This window comes from Grammomys surdaster, unplaced genomic scaffold, assembly GCF_004785775.1.
Source record: "Grammomys surdaster isolate TR1022 unplaced genomic scaffold, NIH_TR_1.0 355, whole genome shotgun sequence".
NCBI lineage: Eukaryota > Metazoa > Chordata > Mammalia > Rodentia > Muridae > Grammomys > Grammomys surdaster.
The window spans coordinates 457,227-474,398 of record NW_021604774.1 but is presented as its reverse complement, the minus strand read 5'-3'; the positions used below and the strand labels follow the sequence as shown (position 1 = coordinate 474,398).

At 44.2% G+C, this 17,172-nt stretch overlaps 1 protein-coding gene across 1 annotated transcript; it reads left to right on the top strand.

Moving 5' to 3' along the window:
* Positions 1–2,786: 2,786 nt before the first annotated feature.
* LOC114631272 (zinc finger protein 485-like) lies at positions 2,787–14,718 on the top strand. Its single transcript, XM_028779576.1, has 5 exons — positions 2,787–2,838; positions 3,925–4,016; positions 8,804–8,930; positions 9,493–9,624; positions 13,385–14,718. Exons 1-5 carry the CDS (start codon positions 2,787–2,789, stop codon positions 14,716–14,718), a joined length of 1,737 nt encoding a protein of 578 aa, XP_028635409.1.
* The last annotated feature ends 2,454 nt before the right edge of the window (positions 14,719–17,172 follow it).

Genomic DNA, 17,172 nt, shown 5'->3' with positions numbered 1-17,172 from the left:
CAGGCACACCTATAGAAACAGACACACACAGACACACATACAAGACATACACAGATACACACACAGACACACATATACAGACAAACGCATACACACAGACACACAGATACAAATACACAGACACACATACAGACACACACAGATACACACGCAAAGAGAAAAGGAGGAGGAGAAAGAAAAAAGAAACACCCAAGAGGAAATAAGCATTTAACTTAGAAGTCAGGAGTCTAAAAGTTAAAAACAAAATACAGTCAGGCATCAGCAAGGTCTGAGTTCGCTGCATCGCTCCCTGGTGTGTGTGTGCATGTGTGTGTGTGGTGTGTGTGTATGCGTGTGTGTGTATGCGTGTGTGTGTGTGTATGCGTGTGTGTGTGTGTGCACGTGTGTGTGTGTACTCTCTCTCCCTCTTTACATGAGCTAGCAAGATAGATAGCTCAGAGGGGAAAGAGGCCGATAACATGGCTTCAGTCCCCTGAGAGCCACATGGTGAGAGAAGAGAATCCACTACAAATTGTCCTCTGACCTGTATCACACTCAGTGACACATGCACACCTACCTCCCACACAAAATAAATAAATAAAAATTACAAAAACAAAATTAAAGAGTATTGTATGACGAGAGGCTCCACCAAACTTTCATCATTCCTCCCCGGAGGTCAGATTAAGTCTCTAACTCTCTTGATACCATTAACCATGTTGGACTTAAAATCCCTCTGTGAGTCTGGGGAGTCCTGGGGACACAACTGAAACTTGGACCTGGGCTTTTAAACTCTTTGCTTTAAAACAGGATTTTAAAAAAACATGGAAATCTGGATGTTTACTAAGAGCTGTCTTTACTGAGCGCTGGCTGGGTTCCAGGCACTGGAAGTAGGATGTGATTTACAGTTGGGATTTCTTTCCCCAGTGCTTTTACATTCATAACGAGCAATCTCAGAAGCGATCCAAGAGAGAATCCCTAAGGAATAATGGTATTTCTTTAAGAATGCAATGTGCTGAGGTAAATTATGGACCTGTTCAAGGCTGAGGCAAAGGAAAAGGTTTTATTAGCAGAAAATGGAGAGGTAGGGGGCCTGAGAGATGGCTCAGCAGTCAAGAGTCCTTTCTTCTCTTGCAGAGGATTGTTCCCTGTACCCACAATACAATCATCACAAATGCCGATAGCTCCAGCTCCAGGACACCCGGCACCCTTGGTAGGTACTGCGTGCACATGAACACACACACACACACACACACACACACACACACGGGGGTGGGGATTAAGAAGGGGAAAAAATCAGATGGATGCTGCTGCCTGGATACAAAACTCATTGATTTTGAGACCTGACAGAGTAATCAGCATCAGCTCACTGGTGCAGAAGCTGTTGTAGAAAAGTGTCATAGGGCCATCAGGATGGCTTGGTGGGTAGAGTCATTTGCTGCCAAGCCTGACGACCGAGGTTTGATTCCTAGGATGTACATGATGGAGTCAGAGCATGTCAATATGCTGAAGGTAGGGCTCATTGCAAAAATATGTGTACAGACGCAAGTTGTATGCGGAGCCTGGTGGAGTGCAGAATATGGGTCAAGAAGGAATTGTTCATGAGGCTTCAGAAAATCATATAGGAAATGCCTGTCCCGGCCATCAGCCATGAATTCTTGCTTTTAAAATTTGTTGTTTGCTTGGTTTGTGTGTGTATATATATATGCACCTGTGCCTGCATGCGGTGCAGTGCCTGTGGAGACCAGAGGAGGGCACCAGATCCTCTGGAGCTGCTCTTACAAGCAGTTGTGAGTCACTGTGTGAATTACAGAGACTGAATTCAGGTCCTGTTGGATGAGTAGTATTTATTCTAACTGCTAACCCATCTCTCCAGCCCTGACTTTTTATAAGTGTTCTCGTGCCACATGTATAAAGAGGTCAGGGAGAACATCTTGCAGATGTCAGTTCTGTCCTGCCATGTGGGATCCTGGTATGAAGCTTATGGCCTCAGGCTTGGTGGCAGGAGCCTCCCCCCCAACCCCCTGTGGAGCCATCCCACCAGTCCCCTTCCACTTTTTCTTAAAAAGGACTTTCGTAGGGCCATCAGGATGGCTTGATGGGTAGAGTCATTTGCTGCCAAGCCTGACGACCGAGGTTTGATTCCTAGGATGTACATGATGGAAGGACAACCCTGACCCCACATGAGTGCTGTAGCACCCCTCCAAAAAAAATGTAAAAATACTTTATTGATCTTCTTGTGGGACTCCTAACAGTGGAAGCAGGGGCTGTCTCTGACTCTGCTGCCTGCCTTTGGAACCCTTTCCCCCTACTGGGCTGCCTTGTCCAGCCTTAATGGAAGAGGAGGTACCTAGTCTTACCATAACTTGTTATACCACAACTGGTTGATATCCATGGAGGCCTGCCCTTTTCTGAAAAGAAATGAAGGAAGCGTGGATAGTGGGGTTGTGGGGGGGAGTGGAGAGGTAGGAGGAGAGGACGGAAGGGAAAATGTGGTTGGGATGTAAGATAAATAAAATGAAAATAAAAAACATTTTAAAAAGAAGGACCCCATCTGGGCTCCGGATGGCTCTACCCTTGCCAAGTGTGGAGTATACCAGACACTGTCCAGTGATCATCTTGTTGACCTTCTAAGAGGGAGGCTTTGCTAACATTGCTGTCCTATTAGGGACGTGGAGCCTGAAGACATTACATCTCCTGCCTGAGGCCACTGAGCTGCAGAGCTAAGAATTTCAACGCAGACGGTCTGGCTCCATAACCCTCGCCTAGTTGCCCTGCTTATAACTCATACAGTATTTCAGTCTCTCACCATGAAGAGAAAGAGTGTCTCAGAGGTGAAGGCTAAAGCCCCAGTTAATGAAGGTAAGAGGTATATGCTTTACGAAAAGGCAGATTTGTGTAGTGGGGATCTCCTAGACCTGACTGATGGAAAGAGTTGAGGCATCTCATGTCCCACTCACTCTCCCTGCTCACCCCTAAATACCTGCTCTCAGAATTCTCCTAAGGTGCTACTATTTTGGTTAATTGTCTATTGCTGTGATATAATACCACGACCAAGGCAACTTATAGATTTAGGTGAGTGGATGTTCTCTGGGTAACTCTTCAGGGTGTCTCTAAGCTGGTAGAACACTTTCAGAGTCAAATGCCGGGATCAGTTTTTTTTTTTATTTATCCACCCTCACCCCACCATGTGTATGTATAATTGGTGGTCAGGGGATGACTTTCTGAATTCAGTTCTGCCCTTTCCACGTGAGTCCCAGGGATCAAACTCAGGTCCTCAGTCCTAGAAACCGATGCCTTTTATCCAATAAGACAGCCTGCTGGCCTGGCACAATAGTGTCTAATGTACAGAAGATTTCACAATTAAAAGTAGTTTTACCTCTCCTTCCTTAGCAACCTGAGTCTTCCCCTGGAAGCGTGATTTCCACTTTCTTGTGCTATACAGAAAGTGCCACATTCATAATCAAGTATTTCTGTATCTATTACTATATATCCAGGCATACTTTTCCACACATAGTAGCCTACCATGGGTACCACTAAGGGGGCTTGGTTTCCTTTTATTTTAGAGATCCATCTGTCTATCTATCTATCTATCTATCTATCTATCTATCTATCTATCTATTGTATATGAGTACACTGTAGCTGTCTTCAGACACACCTGAAAAAGGCATCGGATCCCATTACAGATGGTTGCGAGCCACCATGTGGTTGCTGGGAATTGAACTCAGGACCTCTGGAAGAGCAGTCAGTGCTCTTAAGTGCTGAGCCATCAATCCAGCCCTTGGTTTACTTTTGCTAGAGTTGCTCTGAACAATCAAATACCTGCCTGGAGTGTGATACAGTGCTTAGAACACGTTGGCATTTGTTCCCCACTGAGCATTTCTTATGATTGGGTTTTCCTACTCTTAAAAGCCAGAGTGACCTCATGACTTCTTCCCCCTCCACCAGCCTCACCTTCACCGAATCCTGATCAGACACCAAACCAGCTCTCTGAAAAGAAGCGGAGAATCCCAACAACATCGTTGCCAACCTGGTACAAGGTAAGCCGTTGACCAGAAACTAGCTTGATCTGGAGAAGGCAAGGACAGTCCCACCTTTCTGTCCTGCTTGGACATACATTTGTACATTCAAAGGGCCACCCAATGGGTGGTCCTTTTCCTAAGAGAGGCTCCCCCGCTTCCTAGTTCCCATCTCTGGTAGGATGACACCAACTTCATCATTTTCTTCCTTCTCTTCCCTTAAGATTTGTTTTGTTTTCATTATGTGTGTGTATATATGCGCATGTGAATGCAGTGCCCGGGAAGCCAGAAGAGGGCACTAGACACCTAGAGCTTGAGTCCCAGTGGTTGTGAGCTGCCAGACTTGAGTGCTGGGAACTGAACCCTCCGCACGAGCAGCAAGTGCTCTTAACCACCTACTCATCCCTCCAGTCCTCGATTCATTTTCTTTGTAGCAGTTATTGCCATCTGGCAGTATATTATATTTTTAACTTGTTCATTGCTCATCTGCTCTTCTCCATCTGCAATGGTAGGAACCTTGCCTTCTGTTGACTGGCTGACATATCCCCTGTGCCCAGATAGGATGTGTTGAATAGAGGAGACTGAAAGGTTTCGGTGGGAGGGAGTGCCATTTTCAAGGGGGAATACCAAAGCAGCTTGTCCTTTGAGGGGAAAACGTTTATTAATGCTGCAGCTAGACAGCCACAGAGCAGAGTCTCTGAGAATGGTTCAGACCCAAGAGGCAGAATAGGGAAGCAGATGCCCCTTCCTTTAGATCTCAGAGGAAGAAGAAAGTTTACCAGCATGAGCCCACATGCCGGGAGCAGGGGAAGAGAAAGTACTTTTACAGAAGGAATGCAGGACTACTATCCTGGGAGTGAAGAGGGAATGTCTAGTTGATTTGTATCCACTATACTCATAGTCTCTTTCCACCGGCAGCCTGAGACCTGTGAACTTCTCTAGGGGAGCAAGAATGAAGCCCACCATTCTCCTTGAAGCTGGGGACCTGGAGACATTCTGGGCACTTGGTTAGATGTTCACAGACAGACTCTCCCTCAATAGAAAGCTTGCTCCTTTCTTTACAGATGAAGGAGAGGCCACCACAGGCGCAGGTGGGCCTGGCCTGAGCCACAGCCTAGTCTGGATTTTAGCAAGTGCTTCATACGTATGGGCAGAGGGATTGGATGGACAATGAGTGAATGAGTGCGTGGATGAAGGGATGAATTAGCGAACGGCTCTTCTGAAGAAGTCAGCCTTGACCTGCAGCAGTCCACCTGGAATCCATGCCTCCTTTTTTATTCTGTCACTTCCGGGTTTTTCTTTAGGAACACCTTGTCTTCCAACCACTTTGGATGAAGCTGATATCTTTTAAAAATCCTTTTAAGTTAGCGACTTTAATTATGTTATCCAATCATTTTATTTAACATCATTTTTTTCTGTGAGAATTTCACATATATAGACCATCATGAGCATATCCATACACACACACCCATTGTCCTTTCTTGGCCCTCTCCCATTCCTATTTGCCAACTAGAACCACCCCCAGACCCTTTTACTTTTCTGTCTTTCTGTTTTGGCTCACGAATGGAATTAGGGTTGTTTGCGCTAGCATGGGTGTGGGGTTATTTACTGGAGCATGGGAAATTTAGCAGTGGTCACACCACTGAAGAAAAGCGACATTCCCCTCCCCTGGCAAACATTGACCACCAATAGCTCCTAAGGGACAGCTGGGGCCTCGTGATCCCCCTCCCTGCTATAATTATGGGATGTTGATGGACCTACTCTTGTGCAGGTATCCACAACCGCTGTGAGTTCATGAGTGCACCGGCCATGCCATGTCCAGAAGACAGCACTTCACAGCCCTCCTCTTCATCTTCCAGCTCTTACACTCTTTCCACCTCCCTCTTCTGCAGTGTTCCCTGGGCCTTGGATGGGGTGATGTAGGGAGAGGCTGATCTTAACCTCACCCCACTTCCAGGCTTACTCAGGGCCATAGTGATTGATTCAAGGCCGGGCGTGTGACTCAGTCCTGACCAGTGAGAACTGGTCTTGAGACTGTGTTGACCTCAGGGTTGTTTAAACTGCTGGGACAGAATCCTGGAGGGGCACTGTGGCAAATGAGAGTTCCAGAGGAGAGATGGGGAGAGATGGGCAGCCATCAGCAAGTCTGAAGTGCCTGCAGGCTCACGTGGGCGTCCGTTCAGCAACTGGAGGACCGGACCGTCTTTCCTATTAGCAGCAACAACATACACATATACACACAATGCACATACAGAGACACACACACATGTACACACATGCATATATACATACGTACATATATACACCCACATATGTATACACATACATATATACACCTACATATATATACACTCACACATATACACCATATATACACACATACACACTGTACACATATACAGTCACAGAGACATACCCATTATACACATACATATACACATACACCACACACACAGAGATTACACACATATACACATATACCACACACACAGAGATTACACACATATACACATATACATACACATTATACACATACACACAAATAGTATACACATACCCATATACATATATATACACATGTATAGACACATACTCAGACACACATACATACACATATTACACATACATATATGAATACACATACTATACATACACAGACACATATACATACATATACACATATACAGACTACACTCAAACATATACATACACTTATACATACACATTGGAAACATACATAATAAACACATACGAATACTCACTATACACATATACACACATGGCCACTGTGCATACATACACATACACATACACTACACAGATATACATACCTACATATGTATACACCACATATGCATATCCATATCCATCATACATATACACCACACAGACATACTACACAGATACACAGACATACTACACAGATGCACAGACATATATATACACCACACACACATACACACACACAGAAACAATAATTTAAAACTCACAGGGAAGTTTAAGAAGTGCACGAAGGTCACCCAATGTCTGGAATTTGCTGACATTTCTCCTATTGCCTTGCCATCTGCATACTTACTTTCAAAGCCATTGAGCATTTTAGCCATCACCTCTAAATACTTCAGTCTGTGTTTCCTAAGAATAACCATTGTCTTCAATGCTGGAAACTGAACTGTACTGTTAGTCACTCCTCCCTTCTCACAGAGGTGGAGACAGAGGCATGGGGAGTCACTCACTCAAAGACCTCCAGCTCTTTGGTGTTCAGGGAGATTCAAGCCCAAGGCCCTGGCCCTGACTCTACATGCCTCACTGAGTGCTCACTCTACAGTGCTAACCGTCTCCCCTTCTCTCTTGTGTTCTTTCCTCTTGAAGCTGTTCTCCTTCGTTGTTCATCCCCTGAGGGACCTGCTCTGCTCTGCTCTGCTCTCCTCTGCCTTCCCCCCGCCACTGGAGCTCCGACTGTTGTCTACTCTTTCAAGCATGTGGAAAGGTCTCCTGGGCATGATGTTCTTCTAGCATCATGCTATATTGGGATGTCTCTGAGGCCATGTCCATGCCCCTCCTCCCCGCTCTACACTGTGTGCTCTAGAAGGACATACATGTGGCTGTGGCCATGTGAAGTGTTTGATAGAATGGCATTGCTGTCCTTCCATGTTACTTTGTGTGCGAGCATTTGAGGCTGGCTGAACCAGGGACCTTTGTTCTTGTTCTGCCTTAGGAAACTGGAGAGGGTTCACCCAGGTTCAGTCCATGATCTGAACCAATGGAAGTGGGGTGTAGGAAATGAAGGTTCTTTTCTTTGGTCTTTCGGGGCCAGAGAGATGGCTCAGTGAGTAAGAGTGCTTTACAATCTCCACTTTTTATCAGTGAGCCATCTCTCCAGCCCCTGATTATTGGACATTTTTAAAAGCATATGCCATAGATTTCCAGTATCCCGTTAGCCAAACCTGGGTTCAGAATGGGAAGAAAATGCATAGCCACACCCCCTTAGTTTTATTTCTATTGCTGTCATAAAATACCATGACAAGAAGCAACTGAGGAGGAAGGTATATTTGGCTTATAGTTCCAAGTCACAGACCATTAGTATGAGGAAGTCAAGGCAGGGACTTGAAACATCCCATCCACCATTAAGGCAGAGAAAGGAATGTACCTACATTGCCTGCTTGCTTAGCACTTAGCTAGATTTCTCTCTACTCATACTGTCCAAAGCCAAGACTATGAAATGGTGCACACACCTGCAGAGTGCATCTTCCCATCCTAATGAACCCAATTATGATGCCCGCCCCTTCCCTGCCCCTCACAGACCAACCTGATCCAGACAGCTCCTCATTCTAGGCCTTGTCAAGTTAATAACTGAAAAAAAAAATGAGCACACTGAGGGCCAGAGAGATGGTCAGCAGCTAAGACCACTTGCTTCTCTTACAAGAAGACCTGAATTTGGTTCCCTGCACCTATATTAGGCAACTCACAAATGGCCTATGACTCTAGTTCTAGGGGATCTGAGATCCTCTTCTGACCTTCAGAAGCACCTTCACACATTACATAAACCACATAGACATACCCATATACATTAACACACACATACACACACACATACACACACACACACACACATGCACACACAAAACCATACACATACACAAATGGTATGGACCTAGTGCAAAGTGAGGAGGTACCAGGGCTATCTCCGAAGTCTGCAACGGTGTAAAATTCTGAATACATCCCAAACTCCCACCTCTTTGCATCTACTCTCCTGGGCCAAGGGAAAGACAAGGCCTCGTATGAGCGATAGTGGGACTTTGGTGTTATAGGAACCAGTGATCTTCAAAGATGTAGCTGTGTACTTCAGCCAGAAAGAGTGGCAGCTACTGGAGCCTGCTCAGAAGGACCTGTACAAGGATGTGATGCTGGAAAACTACGAGAACCTGCTCTCTGTAGGTAAGGATGACTTCCTTGCAGTTTGTACTGGCCATGGGAGAGCCTGCGGGTCTCAGTTCTGAGAAGCTGTGGTTCATAGGGATGAACTCTACCGTAAGACTAAATTCAGACACTGCAAATTGGATGCTGTTGATCACATCCAAAGACGGGTCCTCTCCAAAAGTCCTCCTCTTCAGAAGCTCAGTGTTTAACTCGTATGCAGAGTAGAAGCTGGGATGCCTTGGCGATGGGTGGCCCTTCTTTTCTCTCCCTATTCCTCGCCTTCGCTGACAGGTCTGGCTTAAGTCACAGGAGCCCAGTTAAGCTAATCCTGATGATCTCAGTGAGTTGAAAAATGAGCTCATTGGATGATGTGGTCATGAACTCAGTCTCTTGGACTATTAACATGAGAGGAGGCGGGGGCAGGACAAGTCGAAGGAGGTGACTGGCTCTGTGTTCCAGCTGGTTGTTCTCTGTGAAATCTCTTAGCTCCTGTCTATGCAAACATTTGTTTGGAAAAGTGGTTCCTGAGAGGGATGCAAAAGTTTTTCTTCTTCTTCGTCTTGTTTTTTCTGTGGGACAGAATATTATATTTTCAAGCCAAAGTTGATTACCAGGTTGGAGCAAGGAGTTGACCTTTTTGCCAAAGAGAACGATGTTTCTGGAGACCCCCAGCAAGGTGAGGCAGGAGTCAGCAGAAGTGACACCTCTGCAGGTGAGTTGGAGGGGCATTGCTAACTAAACTATTGTCTTAGTTTACTGTTGTGACGAGACACCATGACCAAGGCAACTCTTATAAGGACAATGTTTAATTGAGGCTGGCTTACAGGTTCAGAGGTTCAGTCTAGTATCGTCAAGGCAGGAGCATTGCAGCTTATGGTACAGGAGGAGCTGAGAATTCTACATCTTCATCTGAAGGCCACTAGAAGGAGATTGGCTCCCATGTGTTAGGGTGAAAGTCTCATTCTCTACCCTGACAGTAACAGATTTCCACCAACAAGGCCATACCTACTGCAACAAGGCCACACCTCCTAATAGTGCCACTCCCTAGGCCAAGCATATTCAAACCACCACAGCTATGGTTCCTGACCTCCATTCCACTGGGGGAGATGACAGGGTTACTGCAGAACTTGATTCATTTGAGGCAAACTTTGCCATCCTGCCATCCCCAGAGATGTTTGCACTCTCCAGTTTGGTACCACACTTTTTTCCTTCTCCTTTGTCTTCTGGGGTTGCAGGTGACAATGACAGCCTGACTCTAGACTTTTATACTGGATGTCTTCTCCTCAAATGGTGATTCTCCACTGCATTTCAATTATTACTCCTACCAGAATACTTTGCTTTCTTATTTTTTAAGTGTGTGTGTGTGTGTGTGTGTGCACATGTCAGTGTGTGTGCTGTGTTCTCATGAAGGTATGAGTACACTTAGAGGCCATAACAAGACATCAGGTGTCTTCTGCCATTTTCTTTTATTAAGACAGAGCCTCTCACTGAACTAGAAGCTAACCTTTCTGGCTAGCCTGCCCAGCTAGTAAGTTCTCAGAATCCTTCTGTCTCTGTCCCCTAACGATGAGGTTACAGGCATGTAGCTATGCCTGGGTTTGTAGTGGGTGCTGGGGATTAGAACTCAGTTCCTCAGGCTTGCAGTTCAAGTGTTCTTACCCACTGAGCCATCACCCCAGCCCCTAATTTTCCTTCTTGTGTCTATAGATCAGTGTCTTAATTGTTTAAAAGATGTTAATAGCATTGCTTTTTAGCAGATTGGTTTTTACCCGATCTTAATCTTTTAAAAATATCATTGCTATTTCACAGCCTTATGTTGACTTACAAAAATAACAGTGCTTTTCTGAATCACATAATCATTACCCACCACTTCTGAACCTCAAGAATACATATAGATGGTTTTCATTAAGATAATTTATGCATCTGGGGTGAGGATGAAACACAGTCTTGCTATGTAGCCTAGTCTGAACTTGTCCTTGGAGTCCTCCTGCCTCAGCTCCTAAGTGCTGGGATTGTAGACACATAATGTCACACTCAGCTAATATATGCATTTAAGAAGAATTCCAAACTGTAAAAAGCAGTGCTCATTAAACGCAACAATCTTGAGACAGTGAGATGGCATGGTGGGTAAAGGTCCTTGCTTCCAAGACTGATGACGTGAATTCAATCCTTAGGATCCACATGGTGGAAGGAAAGAACTATCAACAAGTTGATGTCCTCTTAGGCATATTTATGATCTGGTTATTATTTTATTTGGACATGAGATATGATTTATGACAAATTGACAAGGGGTGGATTCTGATGACTATTCTTGGTTGTCAGCTTGATTACATCTGGGATAACCAACAAATTGTCTCTGGCCTGCACAAGTGTGTAGTGGCGGACACATGCCCATATCCACACTCAAACAATAAATGTGCTTTTACAAGTAACAATCCTGGTGCATGCCTTTAATCCCAGCACTAGGGAGGCAGAGGCAGGCCCGTGATCTCAATGAGTTGGAATCCAGCCTGGTCTACAGAGTGAGTTCTAGGTCAGCCAGAACTACTCAGTGAGATACTGTCTCAAAACAAAGCAAAACAAACCACAACACTCCTGTTTAGTCTAGCTTCTATTTCCCTTATTCTAGTGTTTTCGTTTGTTTCTAAATTTGCATACAAAGTACCAGGCTTCACTATGACATTTTATGACATACTTCTTGTCAGTTGTCCTACTCCATTCGTTTCCTCACGTTCGTTCCACCCAGTAGCTCCCCTTCTGCATTTGCAATCAGATGTTTTTTTTTTATCACTTTCCTTTCTCCCCCTCCCCTCCCTTAGAGTCCTTCCCCCTCTGGCAGTCTCCTTTCTAGTCTCATGACCTACACCCACCCACACCCACACATGTGTGCATGCGTGAAGGAAGATTGAAATATAGGATCTCCATATGAGAGAAAATATGCAATTTTGGTCCTTCCATGTCTGCTTTGTTTTTCTTAACATAGTAGTTTCCTGACCCCCCCCTTTTTTAAAATTCATTAATCTGCCTTATGTATCATGCTTAAGACAAATGATCCTAGCACCTGTGTACTATTAGAGAAATGTGAAGTAGGAATGTTGTGGTGGATCTTGTCTCAGGTCTTGTTGGCTGCTAGGACAAAGAAGGTCCAGATGACTTATGCTTACCTTTGTAGTTCTGAAGTCTGGAAGTCCAGGTTTGTGGTGTGAGCATGATCGAGCCCTAGAGAGAGCCTTCTTTTGGATCGTAGACATCAGGTTCTTCTGTATGTGCTTACCTGATATAAATTGATCTAGAAAGATCTATGGCCTTTTATTAAAACAATGATCTCATTCAGGAAGGGTTCTTTCTCATGATATAAATGACCTCTCCAGGGCGCTACTTTCAAGTGCCATTATGTTAGGGATTGATTAGAAATGATACCAGCATTAAGTTAATAACAGAAACAGAACATAAAGAAGTCCCATAGATTTCTGGTAGAAATACTTGTTGGTAGATGTATTTAGGAGAAAATAACCATTAGATAGTATCCACTAGAATTGTACAAATATGAGTATCCCAACAACTACAGTCCCTAGATATAACATGATGGAAACGTGCACTGTATTCAGAGTGCCTCAAACTGAGGACTATCCAAATGCCAATTAGTGAGAAAATATTTGTGTAAAGAAATATTATAAATGATCCAAATGAGAGAGAGCCATGATACAAAATAATGTGGGTGAATCTCACATGAAGAACATCAAGCGCAAAAAGCCCAGGTCCTAAAGAGCGCATACTGTAGGTGCATTTAAGATGGTTAAGAGAAGACGAAACTAGTTTACAGTTAGAGGCCAAGGATGGGCAGGGAGATGGTTCAGCAAGTAAGGACACATGCCGCCAAGCCTGACAAACTGCATTGGTTGGAACCTAGAACCCATTCAGTGAAAGGAGGGAGCCTCTAACTCCGACATGCAAACTCTGGCACAGCCTGTACCTCCCCTGTTCCATAGACACTCCAAGAATGTGAAGACAATGAAGAGGAAGAAAATGAGAGAGGGCTGGGGTGGAAATGATTGCTTACCTGCTTCCAATTTTAACCTAGAGACCACAGGATATGTTTGGTCTGTGAGCACCAAAAAAGCAAATATTTTATATTTTACACTTTTTGTACATGTTATACTCTAATTATTGTTAAGTGTTTCCCGTTAAAACAAAACCAGACATGAAACATGTTTTTGTTCTAAATCTCCTTCACGGAACTGGAGAAATGGCTCAGTGGGTAAGAGTGTTTACTGTTCTTTCAAGGACCAGGAATCAGTTCCCAGGACCCATGTCAGGCAGGTCAACTTCCTGTAACTCTAGGTCAGAGACATTTGGTGCCCTTTTGTGGCGTGCACGGCACCTGCACTCACATGTATATACTTAAATAAAGACACACACACACACACACACACATCTTAAAAAAACATTTTAAACCTTTAAATCTCCTTCAGGGAAGAAGACAGAGAATAATTCCACAAAGGCAGAAATCCGGAAGCCAGATAATTCTAAGACAACATCACTGGAGAAGCGGAAGAAGGTAGATCAAGGGGGTGGTTCCCAGAATTTGAGAGCAGAAAAGACCTCAAAAAGTGATGACAGGCCATCTCAGAATAAGGAGAAACGTGGCTCAACTTCGACTACAGAAGCAGGCAAAACTGCCACTCTTGGCAATAAGGAGCATGAATCTGCGACCCCGGGCACATCTTCGAGTCAAACATCAGCAACTACAACACCACAGAGCACTCTTCCAGAAAAGTCGACGTCGGGGAAAGATGTTCCTGGAAAAACACAGAACACAAGCAGTTCCACAAATCCAAAGCGCAAGCCTGCCCGACAAGGTAAAAACCACTTTAAATGCAAGGAATGCGGGAAAACCTTCAACCAGACCCTCCACCTTGTGGAGCACGAGCGAATCCACACGGGAGAGAAACCCCACAAGTGTGACACGTGCGGCAAATCTTTCCGGCACCTCTCGTACTTCCTCACACACTACCGAATTCACACGGGCGTGAGACCCTACAAGTGTAAGGAGTGTGGCAAAGCCTTCAACAGCAGCTCCACTCTCAACAATCACTGCAGGATCCACTCAGGGGAGAAACCCTTCAAATGTGACGAGTGTGGGAAAACCTTCAAGCAGAGCACAAAGCTCACCCGTCACCAACGGATTCACACCGGGGAGAAACCTTACAAGTGTGGAGAGTGTAACAAGTGCTTCGGCCGCAGCTCGTCCCTGAGGGAGCACAAGAGGATCCATACCGGAGAGAAGCCGTACTGCTGTCAGGTGTGTGGGAAAACCTTCAGGGTCAACTCACATCTTTCAGAGCATCAGCGGCTCCATTTAAAGGTGAAGCCCTACAAGTGTGATAAGTGCGGGAAGCACTTCCGAAACAGCTCGTACTTGACGGAACACAAGCAGATCCATGTGCCCGGGGCCCGAGTGGACTGCCCAGAATGTGGGAAAGTCTTCGCTTGCAAAATAGCCCTTCTCAAGCACCAGAAGAGACATGAGGCAAACTCCAGGTATCGGTGCAAGGGATGTGGAAAGACTTTTAGGTGTAAGTCAAGCATTCAGAGGCATGAGAGGCTGCACGCTGGGGAGAAACCTTTCGTGTGCACTAAGTGTGACAAAGGTTTCACTGACAAAACTACATTGAATAATCACTTGAAAATCCACTCTGGAGATAGGCCAGACCCATGCGCCCAGTGCGGGAGAACCTTTAAAAAACTGGCTACCCTGCTGATTCACCAGAAAAAGCATGCTAAAAAGAAGCCCACAGAGGTTTGAAAGACCTTTTGCCAGAATTCACATTTGGGTCTCTGTGACAAAGTCAAAATAATAGAAGCGATATACGTGAACATTCCTTCATTTATTAGTAGTTGTTTTGTTAGTAAGCTGGTAGTTTTCTAGAAATGACTGGGTTTTTTTTAAACCCTTCCCCTACTTGGAGCATTTGTGCAATATAAACAAACATTTTGTTGTTGTTGTTACTATTCCAACAGACAGGTACTACTACCAACTACATCTGTGGATAGAGGCAAAGGGTGACTTCAGACAACCTACAGTGTACTAAACAAACTCCCTTGCCTTCCAATAACTAAAAAGGATCTGGCTGGCTTTCATATTTGAGGAATTCAGCTAGTTTTTCTCTACCAGCCACCATAGTAACCACTAAAGAGGTATGGCCGTTTAAATATCAACATGAGGTAAACACTTAAATGCAAACACTTGGATGAATCATTGACATTCCTAAAACTCAATGGCCAGTGAACCTCACTGCGGGGCATCGTCAACAGCTAACATTTTCAGCACCATGGAAGAGTCTGTTCAGAACTGATCTTAATGAGCAATACCTCTTTCATGAGATGACCCCGAGGAAAACAGGAGACAACTTTGTGACACTGAATCTGTGCTTTCTTTTTTTTTTTCTTTACAGCGGAATGTAGCATTGTGTAAGGTTTGTGAATGTGCTGGAGCCTGTGATGTTGGGAGCACTTTCAGAACTCCGATTGGCCAGTGCCCCTCCCGCAGGACTCCTACTCCTTTGTGTTCAGTGGGTTACTAATAACGTCATTGATAACTGTGAGCATTTGTTGATCGCTATCTACCTATCAAGTGTGGTGCTGAACTCTTTATGTGAGTTAGCAGAGCTAATTTTCACCAGAGTCCTATGAGATAAGAACTGTTATGTACCTAATTTTCTGTTGAGAAAACCAAGACTTTTCTTTAAGAGTGTTCTTCTCCTCCTCCTCTTCTTCTTCTTCTTCCTCCTCCTCCTCTTCCTCCTCTTCCTCCTCCTCCTCCTCCTCCTCTTCCTCTTCCTCCTCCTCTTCCTCCTCCTCCTCCTCCTCCTCCTCCTCCTCCTCCTTTGTCTTCTTCTTTGATTATTCCTATTCTTATTCTTCCCAAAGGACTCCTACCTCCGTTGTGCTTTGGGCAGAATGACCAGTAGGTTACTAACAGTATCACTGATGCATTTGAGTGTTTATTGATGTCTTTCTACCTAACAAATATGGTGCCGAAATCTTTACATGAACTATGTCAGTTAATCAACCCTATCAATCATATGAAATAAGAAGTATTATGTACCTAATTTTCATTTTATTTCCTTTCCTTTCATTTTATTTCATTTTATTTGAGGCAGAGTCTCACTGTGTAGCCTAGACTAGCCTCAAACTTGTGACATTCTTCCTGCCTCAGCTTTTTCAGAGCTGGGATGACAGGTGTGAGCCACCATGCCCGGCTGAGCTGCTTTGTAAGGATGGGTTATTTACAATTTTGCACCTAAAGAAGACTACATTGCTATTTTATATTGCACTCTTTCAAATAGATAAGATTTATTATATGTTAGCATAAAATATGTCTCTAAAATGTGTGTTTGTGTGTTTACGTGGTGTGTGTGTGTGTGTGTGTGTTTGCATTTTTGTTTAAACAGCTCCTGACAACAGAAAGCAGGAGCTGGGACAGAGGTCAGTAAATCACGGAGTGTACAGAATTAGGTGGATCTAGCCACAGCTACTTGGAAGGTTTTGGTACGTACTACACAGACTCATTTATGAATTTTCTGTCAAATGGTTGTTTGGAGCCATACAATGTCATCATTGAGTTATTGGAACAGAGGCCCTGCCTCTCATGAAGCTGAAAATATTTTCTCTGTGATCCTTGAGGGAAAAATATTAGTTGGCAAACTCTGAATGCCAAATGATCTAGAATGGATTGAGGCTCCCAGCTCCATGATGCTTAGGACAGACTGTTTAATGGGTTACTAATGACATCACTGATAACTGTGAGCATCTACTTATCAAGTGTGGTGCTGAACTCTGTATGTGGATTAGCAGAGCTAATTCTCACTGGAGTCCTATGAGATAAGCTCTGTTATGTACTGAATTTTCTGTTGAGAGAACCAAGGCTTTCTTTAAGAGTAGCTATCTTCCTTCTCTCCTCCTATCCTTTATTTTATTTTTTGGTATTCTTTTTAACTTACAGGACTCCTACCTCCATTGTGCCTCAGGCAGAATGACCAGTAGGTTACTAACAATATCACTGATGCATTTGAGTGTTTATGATGTCTTTCTACCTATCAAATATGGTGCTGGAATCATTACAAGAACTATATCAGTTAATCAATCCTACCAGTCATATGAAATAAGAAGCATTATGTACCTTTTTTTTTTTTGAGGCAGAGTCTCACTGTGTAGCCTAGACTAGCCTCAAACTTGTTACATTCTTCCTGCCCCAGCT